Genomic DNA, 20,222 nt, shown 5'->3' on the forward strand with positions numbered 1-20,222 from the left:
TATTACACAATCTTTTCAGACAATATATATAGAAAATAGAGATAAGAAAAAAATAATACATTGAAACTTACCTGTAAAATTAAAATCACTGAAATATCACTATACACCCATTAGAATTGGAGAAGAATTTTCATACATTGCTAGTAAGTGTATAAAATAATACAGATACTTTGGAAAACTATGTGGCAGTTTCTTATAAATTTAAACATAAAATTCCATTCCAGCCATTTCAGTCCTAGGTTTTTATTCAAAGAAATGAAAACATATGTTCACAAAGATTTTTATACAAGAATGATTTCTGTTGAGCTCTTTCAGATTTTGGTCTGTTGGCTAAGTGCACATAGCTTAGCTAACTGTTAGGATTGGATGAAACCTATGAATATAATAAATGTCAGAAGACCTATAAGTATTTACCCTATCATTGTATATCAGAGTTTCCATGGGGATAATTCAAACTTCTGTCAGTATCCTGACTGATCAGAAAACTTGAATGAAAATCAGAAATCTCAGGGAAAAACACAAAAACCTTTTCTGCACAGTAAACTTTAAACATCAAATAAGATTAAAATCTTACATTTTTATAAACTGATAAGTGACATTTATCAATTGATAAATAACATTTTTAAACAAATACTTAGTTTGCTTCAGATGAATTTTTTCTGAGCAAATGTGTGAGTTTCAGAATTGAAAATAAAATTCTTAGCTGAAACTGATGTATCAGACTTCTGTTTTGTTGTAAGATCAAGTCTCATAGAAACTATACAAGAATATATTTACTTGTACACAGACTCACTGTGGAATGTGAAGTTTTTGAGATGGAGAGATAACTTGAATTCTGTGAACACCCCAACAAATGTGACTAGTGTCAGAAAAATAAAAGAATGATTTTAGCATCTTTATTCATTATAGCAACTAGAAGCTGTTCAGATGTCCATTAACAGATGAATGGATAAAAAAATTGTGATATACAGTGGATTACCACTCAGCAACAAACATAAAGTATGTACATGAAAGTACTTACATGAAAGTCTGGAATATGTAAAACTAACCTTTGGTGATAGAAATCAGATCAGTGGTGCTTCTGAGGCAGGAATGGACATTGACTGGGAAGGGACATGAGAATGGAAATATTCTGTGTCTTGGTAGGCTTAGGAGAGTTACAAGGCACCATGACCCTTCTCGTGTATTCTTTTCCCCATGGTCCTAGCTAAATGGGAAAATAAAACCTGACATTTATGGAGCACGTACTATGATGGTTCAGGCTTTGTTGTAAGTACTTTATGAAAAATAGCTCATTTAGTCCTCATAACAACCATATAAGGTAGGTCCTTATTCCCATGTACAAATGGGACACTGCAACGGAATGTGATCAGGTGATTTGCCCAGGATCAGGCATTTGGTGGATGGTGGAGTCCAGATGTGAATTCAGTCCATTTGGTTTCACAGTTCACCACGATACTATAGCTGCCTTTCAAAATAAATGGATCATTCTGCTTTGTACCTGTGAAAAGATGAGAACTTCTGTGAAAATTTTGCCTTTATGTTTGTTTAGAGCTAGCCAACATGGAAGAGGATCCCAGATCAGCCGGAGTTGCTACCTTTGTTCTTCAAGAAGAATTTGATAGATACTCTGGTTATTGGTGGTGTCCAGAAGCTGAAACAAGTAAGAGGGTTCAAAATAATATACTATAAGTCAGTTAAAGTATTATGAGATTCAACTGCTGGTTAGTTAACTGCACAGATTCTTAATTCTGAATAGTAGGTTCTTAAGTGATAAAGATTGGATCCTACCAGTAGTTACTGAGAATATTCAGGCTGTATACCACCATAATGAATTCTCATAAAAAACAATTATTTGTATTATGGTTCAGTGCCCCAGGTCCTTCAACTCTCCTTGCCAGTTTTTCTTTCTTTTTTTTCCTTGGCATGGCTGCACCATGCGGCTTATGGGATCTTAGTTCCTCTATCAGGGATCAAACCTATGCGCCCTGCCTTGGAAGCACAGAGTCTCAACCACTGGACCACGTGGAAGTCCCGCCAGTTTTTCATCTAGAAGCTGGTTGGTGGCAACTAAAAATACCACCCTTTAGTGGGAGTTGTTATAAAAATATAGGATTGCCTAGAGAGTCTGCATGAACAGATGGCCAAATTAGTATATGAATGGATCAGGAAAAAAAGGCAAAAATTCCTTTTTTCTTTGTGAATTCACAAGTATTTCACTAGCTGAGAAACAGCTCTCTAAAGCAGAAGCTTTCAAACTTTTTGACTGATCTGGTTAGAAATTTGCTTTACATTCTAGCCTAATACATTGTACATATATTCTATATAAAACTGAAAACAAATTTCATGAAGCAATGCTTAATCTTACATGTAATGCACTCATATATTTTTTTTGCTTGTCTTATTTTTAAAATGCTGATTATGACCAGGTAAAAGATTTCATGACCCACTAATGGATTGCACGTAGCATTCTGAACACATCTCTAAGGGACCATGAAAAGTATTTATATTTAAGCCATATCTTAGATTTGGACATTTTAAGATGTAAAATGTTTTGCCATAACTCTGCTATTAAAACAAGATTATGACATGAATTAGAGAAACCATTTAAAAAAACCTGGACTCCTTTAAAGTGGGGTTTATTTTGTTATAGCAAATATTGTAAGTGTAATAATTCCTGAAAGGAATGCATTTTAAGGTATGCAGGAACTGAAATCACAAATCTGTTTCTTCCAGAGAGAGAGAGAGAGAGTGCGTGTGTGTGTCTCTGTGTGTGTGATGATTTTCAGTTTTTATCTCCAAGAATAGTAACCTTTAACCAATAAAAGTGGCTTAGCAGTAACTCACCTTGCTACTGCAAAGATTAGTAGTATTTTCATACATGAAAGGGAATATATTTTATACATAAACTATTTTTTACTATGGGAAATAGAATACTAGAGGGAATGGTCAATTGTGATGGTTTTCTGGCATAGTGCTCCCAAATTTTCAATATTTAATTTCCTTTTAAGCTCCCAGTGGCAGTAAAATTCTTAGAATTCTATATGAAGAAAATGATGAATCTGAGGTGGAAATTATTCATGTTACATCCCCTATGTTGGAAACAAGGAGAGCAGATTCATTCCGTTATCCTAAAACAGGTACTGCATTCCATTGATGTTTATATACACTCATTCCTACTTTCCAAACAAGATTCTTCTGCATTCATTCTAAAGTTTGGTTAACATTGATCCTTCACAGACCGAAGGATAGATTGTTAAGTGTCTCTGAAGTAAATTTTTTTTAATTATAGGCTGATCCTTTTAAATTATTTCAAAGGTAGGGAAGTGCACAAAACTGATTATTTCAAGGAATGGATAAAGAAGTATCTTTGCTACAAAATAAAGATTTTTAAGGGATTATAATCTTCATAAATTAGCAATTTTTTCCCCATATTGCTATTTACAGCATTTCAATTGTGAAATGATATAGGATTCTCCTTCATTACCTACTAATTCCTAATGTTTTTTGGCTCCGTCTTTTATAGTCATATTGAAAATTATGAATTTGAGATAGAATTTTGAGTTTTTTATGTAATAAAGCCCTGACTAAATGCAATATTCCTGATGTGACTAAAAAGGATTCATCTGGTAAAATTAGTTTGAATGGCTTTTTATTACTATTTGTTTATATCTCTTCCTAAAGGCACAGCAAATCCAAAAGTCACTTTTAAGATGTCAGAAATACTGATTGATGCTGAAGGAAGGGTAAGTATAAAATGCTGAGTTAACTTTTTGTATCATTTGTCTGTCAACAGAGATTGTAGATATGCTTTCTTATATTTTCGACTTGTGGAACTTGCTGAGACATCTGTAGATCATGATTTCAGGTTGACCTCATTTTCTACTTTGAAAACTTTCTTACTGGTTCCCAAGTTAGGAATATGGGGAGATGCATATTTACCGTTCCTTTCCAGTAGTTTTTCCTCTTTGCCTTTGTTAATTCTCCAGATCAGTATTTCTTAAATAGTGGTTATTGACTGATGAGTTACCCTATGTGTTGAATAGTTGTCTGTCTTAGATTAAATATCCCTCATGTATTTTATACTGCTGCTTTCCACAGTCAGAGGCCTATAAGCTTAATGTACACATAATTAATTAAAAAAACAATCTTCTCTGCTAGACTTTTTAAAAACAGCTTTATTGAAGTATAATTCACTTACAATGTAATTCACTCATTTAAAGTTTAAAATGGCTTTTAGTAGATTCTCAAGATTTGTGCAGCTATCACCACAGTCAATTTTAAAACATTTTCCTTACTCCTAAAGGAAATTCACATCCCCCAAACCTCTCCATGGCCCCCAGCCCTAGGCGGCCACTAATCTGTTTTCTGTCTATGGATCTACCTATTCTGGACATTTCATATCAATGGAATCATACAGTATCTAGTCTGTTCTTTGACTTAACATCTTATTTTCAAGCACTAATCCTGTGGCACCAACTAACAACACTTCACTACTTTTTATCACCTAAAAATACTCTATTGTGTGGATATATACCACATTTTATTTACCCACTCATCAGTTTTAGACATTTGGGTTCTTCCAAATTTTGGTTACTAAACGTAATGCTACCAATAATGTGGGTGTACAAGTTTTTGTACAGTCATACATTTTCATTTCTCTTGGTTAGATACCTAGGATTAAAATTGTTGGGTCATATTATAATTCTGTATTTTAACCTTTTGAGGAACTTCCAAACGGTTTCCGCAGTGGCTGCACTACTTTATATTTCCAGCAGCAGTGTATGAGGTTTGCGACTTCTCCACATCTTCAGCTCTTGTTATTATGTGTCTTAGAGCCATCCTAGGGGATTTGAAGTTGTATCTTATTGTGGTTTTGATTTACATTTTTCTAATAACTAATGATGCTGAGCATCTTTTCATGTGCTTATTGGCCATTTGTATATCTTCTTTGGAGAGCAATCTATTCAGATCCTTTTGTTCATTTTTAAAAATTTATATTTTAAAGTGTGTTAGCCAGACTATTTAGGGAAAAAAGTTTGCTTATTCAAGACCATTTCACTAATATATTATACATATAATATTTTACACTAAAATGTAAAGGACTAGAGACTACTATTTTTCTTAGATACTGAAGTCTATAAAGTGATTAAAATCTGATTTTAACAGTTACTATCAAGAGTTCTATTAGTATAAACTCATGGAAAAAAACTTTTAGACTGTGCTGATTCTTTTAGTTAGAACTTTTTTAGACATAAAGAGCACCAGTAAAGGTAACCCATGACTTACTGCTGGTTTTGCTATATCCTGTGTACCTAAGACTGAACAAGTGTCATGCTATTAAAGATAGTGCTTTAAGTAGACCAGTATCAGTCTTCTGTAACTAGATCCCTTTTTTCTTTTTCAATAGATTATAGATGTCATAGATAAGGAACTAATTCAGCCGTTTGAGATTCTGTTTGAAGGAGTTGAATATATTGCCAGAGCTGGATGGACTCCAGAGGGAAAATAGTGCGTATGTTAAATTGTCACTTCTTTACAAATAATTTAGGACCCAGAACTGTCTGTGCTGTTAGGCCCTTCCTTTCCTTTGGAGCTGTTTTCACATGTAAATTCGCAAGGTAGTTAGTTCTGCACAAAGAATTTTTCCTGAACTCAGTGGACTTGTAATCCTATAAGCATAGGTGCATTGCATTTTATGTCTGTCTCTTACTTAGCCAGTGACAGTTTCACAGTGTTATTTGTGGTTAAAGTAGGACTTTCAGGCTCATATGTAAGTATATGTATTTTTTTAATTGTATAATTTAAGCAAAAATATTTGTACAGCCTTATGTGAAGATGTACATGTATTTCCTGTGTCTGATGTGGACAACAGGAGTTTTCATGGGGCTGGCATTTGTTGACATTAAAGGGAGAAAATAATTTCAAAGGCCATCTGTGATTTTGGAAATTTAAAGAAAACTACTTTTAAAACCTCTACTCAAGCTTAACTATAAAAAAATAAGTGGAATATGTGTACCTATGGCTGATCCATGTTGATCTAAGGCAGAAACCAACACTGTATTTTAATTATCCTTCAATTAAAAATAAACTTTAAAAAATAAATGTAGAATGAACTAATGCTTTTCATTAGCTGTTTATAAGTGATAATTTAACATATACTAAAACAATACTGTCACTTGATTACAGAAATAACTGATGGTTGCTAGGGGAAAGATTAGTGGAATATTCATTTTCTGAAAGTGAGCTTTATTTTGTTCTTTTCTTTTGTTTATTTAAATAGTGCATGGGCCATCCTACTAGATCGCTCCCAAACTCGCCTACAGATAGTGTTGATCTCACCTGAATTATTTATCCCAGTAGAAGATGATGCCATGGAAAGACAGAGATTCATCGAGTCAGTGCCTGACTCTGTGACACCACTGATTATCTATGAAGAAACAACAGACATCTGGATAAATGTATACATGTTTTCTTGTAATACTTGGTTTAAATATTTTCTCAGAATGCTAAAGTAAATGAAGCTTGATAGCAAACTATCAAAAGAAATTTTTTAAGTTCACAGCAATTTTGAATGTTATTTGCTTAGTTTGAACATTTCAAATGGGAATGTTGGTTCCATAATGGGGAATGGTTTGTAGATGAAAGGTCGATGCCATTCCAATGACATCTCCCTGGATGCTGAATTGCCCTTGTTTCTGGACACATCAGATATTGAAAACACATCCTCACCAGTGCCTCTTAAGAGGACCACGAGAGTCCTGACTAGAAAAAACTTTCTATTTTAAGTTTGTAAACTATCCCAAAATATACCAGTTTTGGATTGAATTTTTCATTTTCCAGTTTAAAGGAAAAAACTTACACAAGGTACAAAATAAATAAAGCCAGTTCACTCTCCTCTGGCTGCATATAGGCTTCATGTGATCCACCTAACACATAACATCTGTTTTCCCTTGAATTGTTAGAATATTTCTCTCTAGAAAAGAAAAGTAAAAAAACATTTTTTCTCATAATTCTTGTAATAAGATTTATATCATTAAATAAACTTTGTGCCATTTTTCAAAGAATTGCAGTGATGGTGAGTAAGGAACAGCTTTTGGTTGTATTTTTCATTTTTCTCCATTTGGAAACATTTATTTCTTGGTAGATGATGTCTTTGACTAAGATAAATATGAAAGGCCCAGGAAAAATCTGTAATTTGTACATATACCATACCACATAATCTGACAGTTACTTATATTTCAGACAATGTTTATCAAGTAATTCTTCTTTCTCTCTGGCTTACTCAAATTGTTTGCGTAGTATTCTCATTTATGTATATACTAAATTAATCTATTTATTTTACAGATCCATGACATCTTTCATGTTTTTCCCCAAAGTCATGAAGATGAAATTGAATTTATTTTTGCCTCTGAATGCAAAACAGGTTTCCGTCACTTATATAAAATCACATCCATTTTAAAGGAGAGCAAATATAAACGATCCAGTGGTGGGCTGCCTGCCCCAAGTAAGAAGTTATTTTCTATTTAAAAAGAGGCAGAAGGTGGGAGGGTATATATGAGGTAGCTAGAGCAGTCAAATTCATAGACATAGAAAGTGGCTACCAGGGGCTGAAAGGAAAATGCGTAAGCCTAGAAAAAATGAAATAGTGCATTGGATACTTCTGTGTTTTTAAAAAGACTGAGCATGGTTTTCTAATGTAATAATACAGAGTTTGTTTTAGAATACTGGACATTTAATGATGTTATGCTATATGCTTTACTGCCATTTATAAATTAACAGACTCAACATAGCCATTTTTTAAAAATTGTGGTAAAATATGCATAACAAAATTTACCATTTTAAGTGTGTGGTTTCTTGACATTAAGTATATTCCCTGCTGTTCTGCAACCGTCACCACTATCCATCTCCAGGATTTTTTTTCGTCTTTCAGAACTGATTCTGTCCAATAAGTAATATCCAATTTAGTGGTAAATAATTAATAGCTTCTCATTCCTTCCTCCTTCCTTCCCCTGGCAGCCACTTTCTATCTTTATGAATTTGACTGCTCTAGCTACCTCGTATACATGGAATCACACAGTATGTGTCTTTTAATGACAGGCTTATTTCATTTAGTATAGTGTCTTCAAGGTTTGTCCAGATTGTAGAATGTGTCAGATGTCCTGCCTTTTTAAGGTTGAATAATAATCCATTGTACATGTAAACACATTTTGTTTACCCGTTCATCTGTCTATTAACAGTGAGGTTACTTCTTTAGACCATTTTAAATAATGCTGTAATGAGCATGAGTGGACAAATACCAGTTTGAAACCCTGCTTTCAATTCTTTTGGGTATATATCCAGAAGTGAAATTGCTTAGTATTTTAATTCTTTAAAGTTTTTTGAGGAACCACCACCATACACTTTCAATAGCAGCTGCACCTTCATACATTCCCATTAGAAAGTGCCCAGAAGTTCCAGTTTCTCTACATCCTTGCTAACGCTTGTTGTTTTCTGGGTGTAGTTCCTTTTTTGTTTGTTTTGGTTTGGTTTTGGTTTTTGGCGGGGTTTTGGTAAGAGCCATGCTAATGGATGTGCAGTGGTATATCGTTGTGCTTTTGATTTTCATTTTCCTAGTGTTTAGTAACATCATATTATTTAGCCAGTTTGTATCTCTTTAGAGATATGTCTATTTGAATCCTTTGTGGACTTTTTAATTGGATTATTTGTTTTTTCAACATGCCTTTTAACATCATTCTTATTTGGGAAACACTGACCTACAATTGAGGACAGCAGAGTGAATACTACCTATGACTTGCTCCTTCTCTTAGCATGAATTTTTTTTTTTTTAATCAGACTAGATCTTGTATATCCAAGATGGAGATTTCTTCCCTAAGAGCCTTAGTTTAATTTGACCCTTGGTGTGAAATTGCTCTTACTTGTTCCTCTGTTGTTCAGAAGTTAAATCTACTTAGAGATTCCAGAAAGTTTAGTGATGAAGACTGGTCAAAGAGCTATGAATAGTAATTGACTAAAACAACATTCTTGGGACAAGGATTAAAAGACAACTTAAAATTTTATACTCGTATTGAAGAATAAGAAGCACTGTCACCTCATCTGACATTCTTTTCAGAACACTTAGCCCCTGTTCCTCTCAGTGTCTGCTTCTGGGCCCTTCAACCTGTCTACCTCTTTCCATTTCCCTCCTTTTTACTTAGACTTTCTTGCTCCAGATCTTCGTCCTGTTCCTTGATGTCCATTTTATTTTCCTCTTCCCTCCTCTTTTTTCTTCCATAAGTGGCTATAATATGTAACAATTAGTATTTGTTATATATTAAATAATACTTATTTTCTGGTGATAAAATTTAAAGTACTAAGTTGAATTTTTGTATCTAAGAAAAAGAAAATGAGTCTATTTTTTTTAACTTGAGTTAGGACCCTGCTTAAGATCCTATATCATCTCAGCCTCTTCTCAGCTATCACTTTGAGAGCCAGAGCTGGCAGTAGCTAGCCAGAGAGCAGGGGTTTCTTTCTTTTTTTATTTTAACCTTCTCCTTAGGCCACTGAGAGAGCCTCATCTACCAAGACAGAATCTTACAAAGATAAATGGAACATGTTGTTATTTGCTATGGTAATATTCAATTTGTTTTTTGCAAATAATAAACAGTTGTATTAAAATTTTCCTTCTCTGGCTTAAGTAGTTTGTTGCATTTCTAGAAGAAATGCCTCCTGGACGCATTAGATTGTTTTTGTCTGTCTAACCAAAGGTCTAGGAATACAAGTGCTTTTGAGTTCTTTTCTGTCTTTACCGTAAGAGTGTATTTTGCTGTTTTAACTTTAGTTACATGGATCATTCCATTACTATTATGAAGACTCATACTTGGAATTTTTTTACCTGTAGAGTTTATGTTGAGGTGAAACTCACATGACATTAACCATTTTAAAGGGAATGTCCAGAATGAATGGTGGCATTTAGTACAGTCAGTGTTGTGCAGCTACTGCCTCTCTTTAGTTCCAAAGGATTTTCATTATTCTAGACATAACTTTGACTTTTTCAGTGTTCCCTTTTTGAAAAAGAGGGTTTAGAATACTATTTTTCATTGTTTCATTTGATTATAGTCTGATGTAAAGTACTGAACTATAATTATATTTATCTTTAGGTGATTTCAAGTGTCCTATCAAAGAGGAAATAGCAATTACCAGTGGTGAATGGGAAGTTCTTGGCCGGCATGGATCTAATGTATGTTCTTTTATTCTACTGATATGTTTAGTCAACATCAGCTGTGTGTATGCAGTACTGAAAATCGATAGTCCAACTTCATATGACCCCAGTATTTTGAAAATACTGCTTCTGCTGCTAAGTCGCTTCAGTCGTGTCTGACTCTGTGCGACCCCATAGACGGCAGCCCACCAGGCTCCCCTGTCCCTGGGATTCTCCAGGCGAGAACGTGAGTGGGTTGCCATTTCCTTCTCCAATGCATGAACGTGAAAAGTGAAAGTGAAGTCACTGAGTCGTGTCCGACTCTTAGCCACCCCATGGACTGCAGCCCACCAGGCTCCTCCGTCCATGGAATTTTCCAGGCAAGAGTACTGGAGTGGGGTGCCATTGCCTTCTCCGAAAATACTGCTAGGGCCTCAAAAAACCCAAGTTGTTGGAAAGGGAGAATCTTAGTTTAAATTCTAAATCTCACCCATTTATTAGATGTGTTCTGGTTACTAAAGGTCACCATTTTTAGATGCAGTGTTGCGTCTTAGTAAGGAATGGGCTGGTCCATACTTTTCAAGTCTCGCAAAAGTGAGTGAGGATATAGTTTGAAAATTATTTCTGAATCTCTTATAGACTACTTGTGTCATTTCTGCGTTAGTGCGTTTACAGTTCCTGAGGTAGTGATGCTCTTCCATTCGCCTGTTTGTTTTATCTCACAAATTTAAAGTTTCATATACCACTTGCAAATTATAATGGACATTTATACAGAGCATAGATTGATAAGGAAGGGAGGAAGTCCACTCTCTGTTTCACTGTTGGCATATGGCTTGCTATAGCAATTCAATGAACTCTAATTTTTTTCTTTTGCCTTTCATAGTACCTTGTGCTTGTTTCAGCTTTCAGTTAGGTGGTCAGTTTCACGAGATCTCTAAGAGCTCCATCCTTTGTATGTGTGATACATAAAGTTAAGTTGAGGTATGCTACCAGGATTTAGTGAAGGCCTATGATTTCCTCAAATTGATTGAGAAGTTTATTGAAGAATTATGTATACTGGCTACTATAGAAGTCACTCAGTTCCTTAGATGATTAAGGAGAACGAATGAAGATACAGACCCCAGGTTTGTTTTTGTTGGTGTGATAACTTCAGGATATAATAGGATATATAGGTCGCCTATAACTTAGGCGACCTTTAAAGTCTCATTTCCACTGGCAGTGTCAGTTGGCCTTCTGGTTATATATTCAATATATTTTTTTCTGTTTAGGGACCCTTAAATATTACTGTCAGATGTTAGTGGAATTCTTAAGTTCTGATAATAAAAATTTACACTAATATAAACTTCATGCTATGTAATGGTTGGATAATACTGAGGGAAACCCCAAAATTATACAGAGCTGAACCTTATTTGGGCAACTTAAATGTCTTTCTATTACTTGCTATAATGTGCATCAGCTCTTTTCTATCATGCCTGTTTATGTGATATATTGATCTCTCTTTCTTACTCTTCTATTTTCCCTCTATTCTTGCGTTATTTTTTTTTTGAAGTTATCTTTCCATTTTCTACTTTTGTAGGTGACCTATTCACCCAAAGATTTTTAATGCCAGTAATTGAGTAAATCTTTGAGGCTTTTAAGTCTGTTAGCCACTAGGGTTCTCAAAGTGTGGTCACTAGACCACAAAGTATCAGTATCACCTGGAAACTTTAGAACTACTAGGCCCACCCTAGACCTCTTGAATTGAGAAAGTTGTCTGGAGGTGGGATCCAGCAATCTGTTTTACAAACCCCTCAGGTGATTCTGATGTAAAGTTGTTACATGAAACAAAGAAAAAGGGAATAAGGAATTAACTATTTATTTAGTTTTGAAAGGCCTGACTTCTAACTGCTAAGTCAAGAGCAGAACCAGTCCTGACCTTTTACACAGATTAACACATACCTGTGAAGCTTCATGAAAGTTTGTTCTGCCATCTCTTATCCTTTGTATTCTTTCTATGTCATATAGGCCTTACTTAATGTCAACTGTGTTTATTTCTATATCCATGCATGCTAAAATATGTTTACAATGATTAAGAAGCTTCTTGAAGAAAATGTGGCATCTAAAAGTATTTGCTTTTAGAAATACACCTTTGTTTTCTGTATAAAAGTTTGGATTTTATTAAACATTATTTGAGTAGGCTGCTGGAAGATTTTGAAAAGGAACAATAAAAGCCATTTATTTAGAATCTCACTGTAATTTGGGAGGAATATTAAGTGAATTCAGCTGTGAGTGTATTGGCAGTTTTTTTGTGTTCTGAATGAAGACTTAAAAGATCCTTCATACTTATTTATAAACTATGCCAGTATTAAAACTGATGGAGTGATTGAGTAGAGTTATTCCCCAACCCAATAGATAAAACATTTTTGCAAATTTGTACAAAAGACCAAAAAAAAAAAAAAACACTGCCTAAGATACTGCTGCACTGAGAAATAGACAGGATGCTAAAATTAGACTCTCTTAGGTGTGCATGAATGGTTGACCTGAGCTGTGATATAGATATTTTTTCTCTGTAAAGGGTAGTCGTTTTAATGAAATAATTTTTGTATTTTAAGAAAAGCACACTTTTTACCATATAGGAAATTAGCAGCAGCATGCAGCTCGGGCGTCCTTTTAACTTTCTGAACAGGATCTATTAAGACATGAACAAAACCAACTCAAGCTTATTAACATCTGTGACAAATTTTTAAAGAGAGGCACAAGTCAGAGTGTGACTCAGATGATTCTGAGTAAAATTGACTGGTCTTGCCAAGGTCATACTAGCACTGATTTTTATGTTGTTATTTTGACAGATCCAGGTTGATGAAGTCAGAAAGCTGGTATATTTTGAAGGCACCAAAGACTCTCCTTTAGAACATCACCTGTATGTGGTCAGTTATGTAAATCCTGGAGAGGTGACGAGGCTGACTGACCGTGGTTATTCACACTCTTGCTGCATCAGCCGGGTATTAAGTCCCTGTTTGAAAAGGGTTTCCTGTCATATAAAAAAATCTCTGCTCATATAATACTCCTTTTTAGTAACGTGTAAAGTGAAATGGCCTATAAAAACCTTAGCCTTAACTTTAGCATTGTATATATATTCACATAAATGGTCAGACTGTTATACTCCTGCTGTAGCATCAATGCAGATATAGCAACAGATAACCTTTTTTTAGTTTTCCCTGGGGGAAAAATAATTGTTTTTCCTTTTTCTAGCATTGTGACTTCTTTATAAGTAAGTATAGTAACCAGAAGAACCCACACTGTGTGTCCCTTTACAAGCTGTCAAGTCCTGACGATGACCCAACCTGCAAAACAAAAGAATTCTGGGCCACGCTCTTGGATTCAGCAGGTACTCATTCTCCTGAACCCTATCTTAAGCGAGATTAGTACATTAGTGCTCTAAACCCATGTCGTAGGTCCACGTTTCCTGACAGAGCCTTCCCGCCCCTCACCACTGCCTGTCCTTCGGCTGCTGGCTGATCCCATCCCGCCTAGTCTATCAGTTATCAAATAAGGCTGGTTACTTCTTACTCCAGGCAGGAGAAAGACTGGAAGGCCTTTTTGAAAATAAGATTAAAATAATCAAGATTAGTCCAGGTTCGATGCATGATACTAGATGCTTGGGGCTGGTGCACTGGGATGACCCAGAGGGATGGTACAGGGAGGGAGGGGGGTTCAGGATGGGGAACACGTGTATACCTGTGGTGGATTCATGTTGATGTATGGCAAAACCAATACAATATTGTAAAGTAATTAACCTCCAATGAAAATAAGTAAATTTATATTAAAAAAAAGATAGCACTCTATAAAAAATAAATAAATAAATAATAAAATAATCAAGATAACAGCTAGGAAGTGATTTACTCACGTTTGGATGATTTCCCAGGTAAACAACTGAACTCGAATGTCATAGACTGAACTAGTAATACGAGCAGGGAAGCTGTAGCTTTAAGGAATACCCAGCTGGTAGCTTTCTTAAACTTCTACCAGCACTTGCAATGGCCATCTTAATAAAAGATAAATCCTCATTTTGTATGGGAGTGAAGAGCACTGTGATTACCTGAATTTAAAATGCTTGATTTCTTAAATATAAATAATGGACTAATATATCTTTTAATTCATTTTATACCCAAAACCTTTTTTCTGTTAGGTATTTTCACTCATAAATATCTCCTAAGGGGTTAAGAAATTAGTGCAAAACCACAAGGTATAGGTGTGTTCTGGGGTCCACAATTAGAATTTGTAATATGCCGATCTCTGCTTCAACTGGAACATCATCCAGTATATACAGACTTGGGAGAGGTCTGTGAAGCTTTCAAACACTGATCATGAATTTTTTTTCTGGGTTCTGATTAGGCTTATTCTCTAATGATCATAAAGAAATGTTTTTTGAGCACCTGCTGTGAGGAAGTTAAGTTAATTTGTGCTCTCAGTTTCTCATCAGGTATATGGCTTAACCATTGATAAGTTATACAAGCGGAGAGTGAAGTATTTGTGTTCTGCATGTAAATACCTCCTGGGCTCCAATGATTATTGATAATACTGTGTCTGCTTCTGAAATGGATAATTTGATGTCTTCATTAGATTTCCTTTTTAAATATAACTATTTGTGCTTAATTTCTTGCTTATCGTCTAAAAGGAGGGATAGTTAGTTATTAGGGTAGTAGGTTTATGGTATTTTTCCCTTGCGCTCAGATTGTCAAGCTCCCATAAGAACTTTACAGAATGTGTTTACCTCCTCCCAGGTCCTCTTCCTGACTATACCCCTCCAGAAATTTTTTCTTTTGAAAGCACTACTGGATTTACATTGTATGGGATGTTGTACAAACCTCATGATCTACAACCTGGAAAGAAATACCCCACTGTGCTGTTTATATATGGTGGTCCTCAGGTAGGCATATTTCTGTACCTATGTGTATGTGTTTTCATTTTCTTCTTTTTAGATAATTTGTTATTTAAATGTCTGGTCAGTTGTTTAAGATTTGAGCATTGCTGAGCCTCTGCTGTTACTGACTCTGGCTTATGCTCTCGTTACCCAGTTTAGGAGTTTAGGAAGCTGGGTTTTGTTAGGTAGCGAATTTGAAAATCAGTGTCACTTTCTTTTTTTTGGCCATGCTGCTTTGCTTGTGGGATATTAGTTCCCCAACCAGGGATTGAACCAGGCCCTTGGCAGTGAAAGTGCAGAGTCTTAACCACTGGACTGCCAGGGAATTCCTTCAATGTCAATTTCTTAATTCACTGTGCAGACTGTAACTGTCATGGGGAATGTAATAGTCATGTCAGTTAGTAAATATGTTGTATTCTAGGTAGAGAACTTGTTTGGAAAATGATATTAAATAATTAAATGTCTTGATTAATAAAGAATCTTAACAGATATTTTTGAAACCTTTGGTATCCTAATGAATTCCCCCTCTTCATTCTAAGGCCAGATCTCTCAAGCAAGCTATAATACTTTTATCAGCTAGTTAAGGCAGCTGCTGGAGAAGGAAATGGCAACCCACTCCGGTATTCTTGACTAGAGAATCCCATGGACAGAGGAGCCTGGTGGGCTGCTGTCCATAGGTTCACACAGAGTCAGACACGACTGAAGCAACTTAGCATGCATGCATGCATTGGAGAAGGAAATGGCAACCTACTGCAGTATTCTTGTCTGGAGAATCCCAGGGACAGAGGAACCTGGTGGGCTGCTGTCCATGGGGTCACACAGAGTCGGACATGACTGAGCGACTTCACTTTCACTTTTCACTTTCATGCATTGAAGAAGGAAATGGCAACCCACTCCAGTGTTCTTGCCTGAACAATCCCAGGGACGGGGGAGCATGGTGGGCTGCCGTCTGTGGGGTTGCACAGAGTCAGACACGACTGAAGCAACTTAGCAGCAGACTTTAAACCCGAGGCTTCCGAGGTGGCATTAGTGGTAAAGAATCTGCCTGCCAGTGCAGGAGACCCAAGACATGCAGTTTCGATTCCTGGGTTGGGAAGATCCCCTGGAAGAGGACATGGCAACCCACTCCAGTATTCTTGTCTGGAGAACCCCATGGACAGAGGAACCTGCTGGGCTACAGTCCACGGGGTCGCAAAGAGTCATGACTGAAGCAGCTTAGTACAGCACATACTATTCTTCAGCACTGCAAGAAGTTTACATATTGATTTTCTTTTTTTTCCTGCGTTAAATAGTAGCATGTGAGTATTAAGGAAATTTTACTATCAGAGTAAAGTGTTTTGGTTAGGTAAGTTGGTTAACTGGTAATTTTTTTTAAAGTTTAATCTTGGTTATATATCTCACATTGAGCCCCTAAAGAAGTTAGAATTATACATATGTATATGTTTTTTTCCTAATATAACTCTCTCTCTCTTTTTTAAAATTAATCTATTTTTGACTGTGCTGGGTCTTTGTTGCTATACTCACTCAGGCATTCTGTAGGTTTGGCCAGCAGGGGCTACTCTTTGTTGCAGTTGCGCAGGTTCTCGTTGTGACGGCTTCTCTTGTTGCAGAGCACAGCTCTAGATGCATGGGCTTCCCAGCTTCAGGAGTTGCGGCTCCTGGGCTGTAGAGCACAGGCTCAGTAGTTGTGGCATATGGACTTAGTTGCACCGTGGCGTGTGGGATCTGCCTAGACCAGGGATTGAACCTGTGTCTCCTGCATTGGCAGATGGATTCTTATCTGCTGCACCATCAGGGAGGTCCAATTACAACTCTCTAGAATTCAGTAAATATCCTATTTTATAGTTATATCCAGTTATTCGGATCTGGAAGTGTATCTAGGTGTCAAGTTATCGAAAACATAAAAGGTAGCTACATAAGCCATAACATCTCAGCAGTGATGATCATATATCAACTTGTCACTTTGCCATTGTTTAATGTGTTTTACAAACAAAACATGATTTTCATTGTAGTTATCTACACATAAATTATGAAAGAGTTAAATGAGACTTCTCTTAAAAACTTGAAAGCCAGATCTTTGTGAACTTAAAGGTGTAATATAAAGAAATTCAAGAGAGAAACTACAGGGCACTCTTAAAAGCTTTACATGTTCTGTTATTTAAATAAGGAGGATGTTTCTTCTTCCCAATGAAGAAATGATATATGAGATATGTGAAAAACATACTATAAAAACTAGCTGGTTATCTAGATTTTTAAGACTAAAGGACTCCTTACATTAGTGAAGTGAAGTCGTTCAGTCATGTCCGACTCTTTGTGACCTTATGGACTGTAGCCTGCCAGGCCCCTCAGTCCATGGGATTTTCCAGGCAAGAGTACTGGAGTGGGTTGCCATTTCCTTCTCCAGGGGATCTTCCCAACCCAGGGATTGAACCCAGGTCTCCCACATTGTAGGCAGACGCTTTACCGTCTGAGCTACCAGGGAAGCCCCCCTTACATTAGTAATTAAGTTTAAAAAGTCTAAGCCATATGAAAAGAGAGTGTCACTAATCATTAGGGAAATGCAAATCAAAACCACAGTGAGATAGCACGTCATACCCTTTAGAATAGCTCTTTTTTAAGTAAAAAAGAAAATAATAAATGTTGGTAAGGGTGTAGAAAAATTGGAACTCTACTTTGCTGATGGGAATGTAAAATGATGCAGCCGCTGTGAAAAACAATATAGCAGTACTTCAAAAATGTATACATAGAATCATAATCTGATCCAGCAATTCCATTTCAGGCTATATACCCAAAAGAATTGAAAGCAGAGACTCGGATACTTGTTTGAGTTACAGGTATGCAGTGTCAATTGCAACATCATTCACAATAGCCAAAAGGTGGAAGCAACCCCAGTGTCCATTGATAGACAAATGGGTAAACAAAATATGATATATAAAGGAATATTATGCACCCTTAAAAAGGGAGGAAGTTCTGACTTATGCTACATGGATAAACCTGAGGATATTGTGCTAAGTGAAATAAGCCAGGCACAAAAGGATGAATATTGTATTATTCCACTTGTGTGAGATACCCAGAAGAAGCAAATTCATAGAGATAGAAAGTAGAGTAGAGCTTGTCAGGGACTGGGGGAGGGATAGGGAATTATTGTTTAAAGATTTGAAGTTTCTGTTTGCGATGATGAAAAGGCTCTGGAAATCAGTGGTGGTTGTACAACAGTGTGAATGTACTTAATACCACTAAAATAGAGCTCTTTGCTTATCAAAGTGTTCTTTGGTGAGGCCAGAGGAAAATCTGGTGTTCAGTCTGCAGGGAGATGTCACCATAAGACTTTGAGTGATAAAATTGGTTGGCACGTCAACCCATTGGGAGATCATTCATCCTTGTGTTTGATAATCATTTTGATTAGTTATGAAGAGACTCCTTAATGTAAGACCAGATCTTTCTACTAGCACACAGTAACCTTGCAAAATTTGATTAAATCCTAAAAGTGATCCAAGCCTTTTTTTTTTTTTCTTCCCTTGGTGGGTATTCAGGTCAAAGTGGAAGTCTTTTTGAATAAGGAACAATGTCTCAATTCATAACATGAAAGGAATTACTTCCTGATTAAATGTAGCAGTGCCTGCAGTAGGACATAAGTGAAACCAAGGAAAGCAACAAATAATTCTATTTGAAGTTGTTAAGGCTTATTGCTTTAAACTTTTTACTGATAACAGTAGTGTTGTTTATTTAGAAGGCAATGGCACCCCACTCCAGTACTCTTGCCTGGAAAATCCCATGGATGGAGGAGCCTGGTAGGCTGCAGTCCATGGGGTCGCAAAGAGTCGGACACGACTGAGCGACTTCACTTTCACTTTTCACTTTGATGCATTGGAGAAGGAAATGGCAACCCACTCCAGTGTTCTTGCCTGGAGAATCCCAGGGACGGGGGAGCCTGGTGAGCTGCTGTCTTTGGGGTCACACAGAGTCGGACACAACTGAAGTGACTTAGCAGCAACCTAGAAACCTGTTAGAAACCCTGGAAAAGGCATGGAATTAGTGTATATCATGCTTACTGAGTGCTTCCTAGGCTTTGTTTGGTAAGCGTTAAAGTCACAAATCTCACATCATTATATCAAAAAATGAATGTCTTTCTCTGTACTTTTGATGTGTATTTAATCATGGATCATACCGTGGATTGTAAAATTTTATTTCAACTATGTGTGAAATCAATACATGGTTATTAATAAAAGTGAATACCTTTAAAAATAAATAAGTAAAAATGTTTATTTAACAAATACTTATGATACTTCCTATGTGTTGGACACTGTTCTGCAAACATAAATGCATAAGTGAGGTTAAAATAGCAGAGTACAGGTTTTGAAGAATTGATAACTGAAGAAAACTTTTGAATTCTTGGTGCTAAAGGGCATTATGTTTAAGTACCTTCTTCTAAGAAGAAGCAGGCCTTGAGGCTACAAAGGCAAAAACACTGGCTCTGGGGGAAAATGTTTCTATCAGGCAACTGAGGCCGTGATTTACAGCAGGCAAAGAAGTGAGTTAATTTTCTTATATGTTCGTATTTGTGCTCTTCTAGGCTTAGTGCTGCTTTTTGCAGCTCCCTTCCTTGAAAAACAAGCACCTTTGCCCACCAAACACCTCTTTCCAAGGTAGAAAGGAAAACCATCATTCTCTATTTTTCATTCATTCATTCAGCAAATAGTTACTGAGTGCCTGTTATGTACCAAGCAGTATTCTAGGCAGTGAGGATACCACAATGAACAAGTCAGACTAATGTCCCACCCTCATGAAGATTAATGAGGAAAATAAGATAAATTATATAACTTCATATAATGGCAGTGTTATGAATAATTGTTGAGAAGGAAGATAACAAAGTGACTAAAATGAGGGTTCTGATCAGAAGGTCAAGGAAGCTCTCTAAGGTTGCAGAGGATGAGAAGGGATGAGCCACGTTAAAGATCTAAGGGAAAAATAAATGTCAAGGTCCTGGGGTTAGAACCAACTCAATATAATTGATAGTAAGACTGGAATACAGTGCTCAAGGGGGAGAAATGGTATGAGACGAGGTGAGAGAAAATAGCCAAGGACCAAATATTGTAGGGTCTCGAATGCAATGGTGAGGAGTTTAGATCTTACTCTGAT

The 20,222-nt window shown here is 36.2% G+C and overlaps 1 protein-coding gene across 6 annotated transcripts in view; it reads left to right on the top strand.

Annotated features, from left to right (window-relative positions):
- Positions 1 to 20,222, top strand: part of DPP8 (dipeptidyl peptidase 8) — a 51,523-nt gene that overhangs the window by 19,176 nt on the left and 12,125 nt on the right. For all 6 annotated transcript variants that reach the window (XR_011144428.1, XM_068965241.1, XM_068965238.1 and 3 more), the window contains exons 6-15: positions 1,553 to 1,663; positions 3,012 to 3,140; positions 3,685 to 3,746; positions 5,411 to 5,511; positions 6,284 to 6,461; positions 7,348 to 7,507; positions 10,140 to 10,219; positions 13,009 to 13,161; positions 13,412 to 13,547; positions 14,944 to 15,089. Coding sequence is in view for 5 of the 6 variants with exons in the window: in XM_068965241.1 (XP_068821342.1) it covers positions 1,553 to 1,663; positions 3,012 to 3,140; positions 3,685 to 3,746; positions 5,411 to 5,511; positions 6,284 to 6,461; positions 7,348 to 7,507; positions 10,140 to 10,219; positions 13,009 to 13,161; positions 13,412 to 13,547; positions 14,944 to 15,089 (1,256 nt within the window). In the remaining variant the exon portion in view is untranslated. The remainder of the gene's footprint in view (positions 1 to 1,552; positions 1,664 to 3,011; positions 3,141 to 3,684; positions 3,747 to 5,410; positions 5,512 to 6,283; positions 6,462 to 7,347; positions 7,508 to 10,139; positions 10,220 to 13,008; positions 13,162 to 13,411; positions 13,548 to 14,943; positions 15,090 to 20,222) is intronic.

The sequence above is a fragment of the Capricornis sumatraensis genome, chromosome 2 (assembly GCF_032405125.1).
Source record: "Capricornis sumatraensis isolate serow.1 chromosome 2, serow.2, whole genome shotgun sequence".
NCBI classification, from domain to species: Eukaryota; Metazoa; Chordata; class Mammalia; order Artiodactyla; family Bovidae; genus Capricornis; species Capricornis sumatraensis.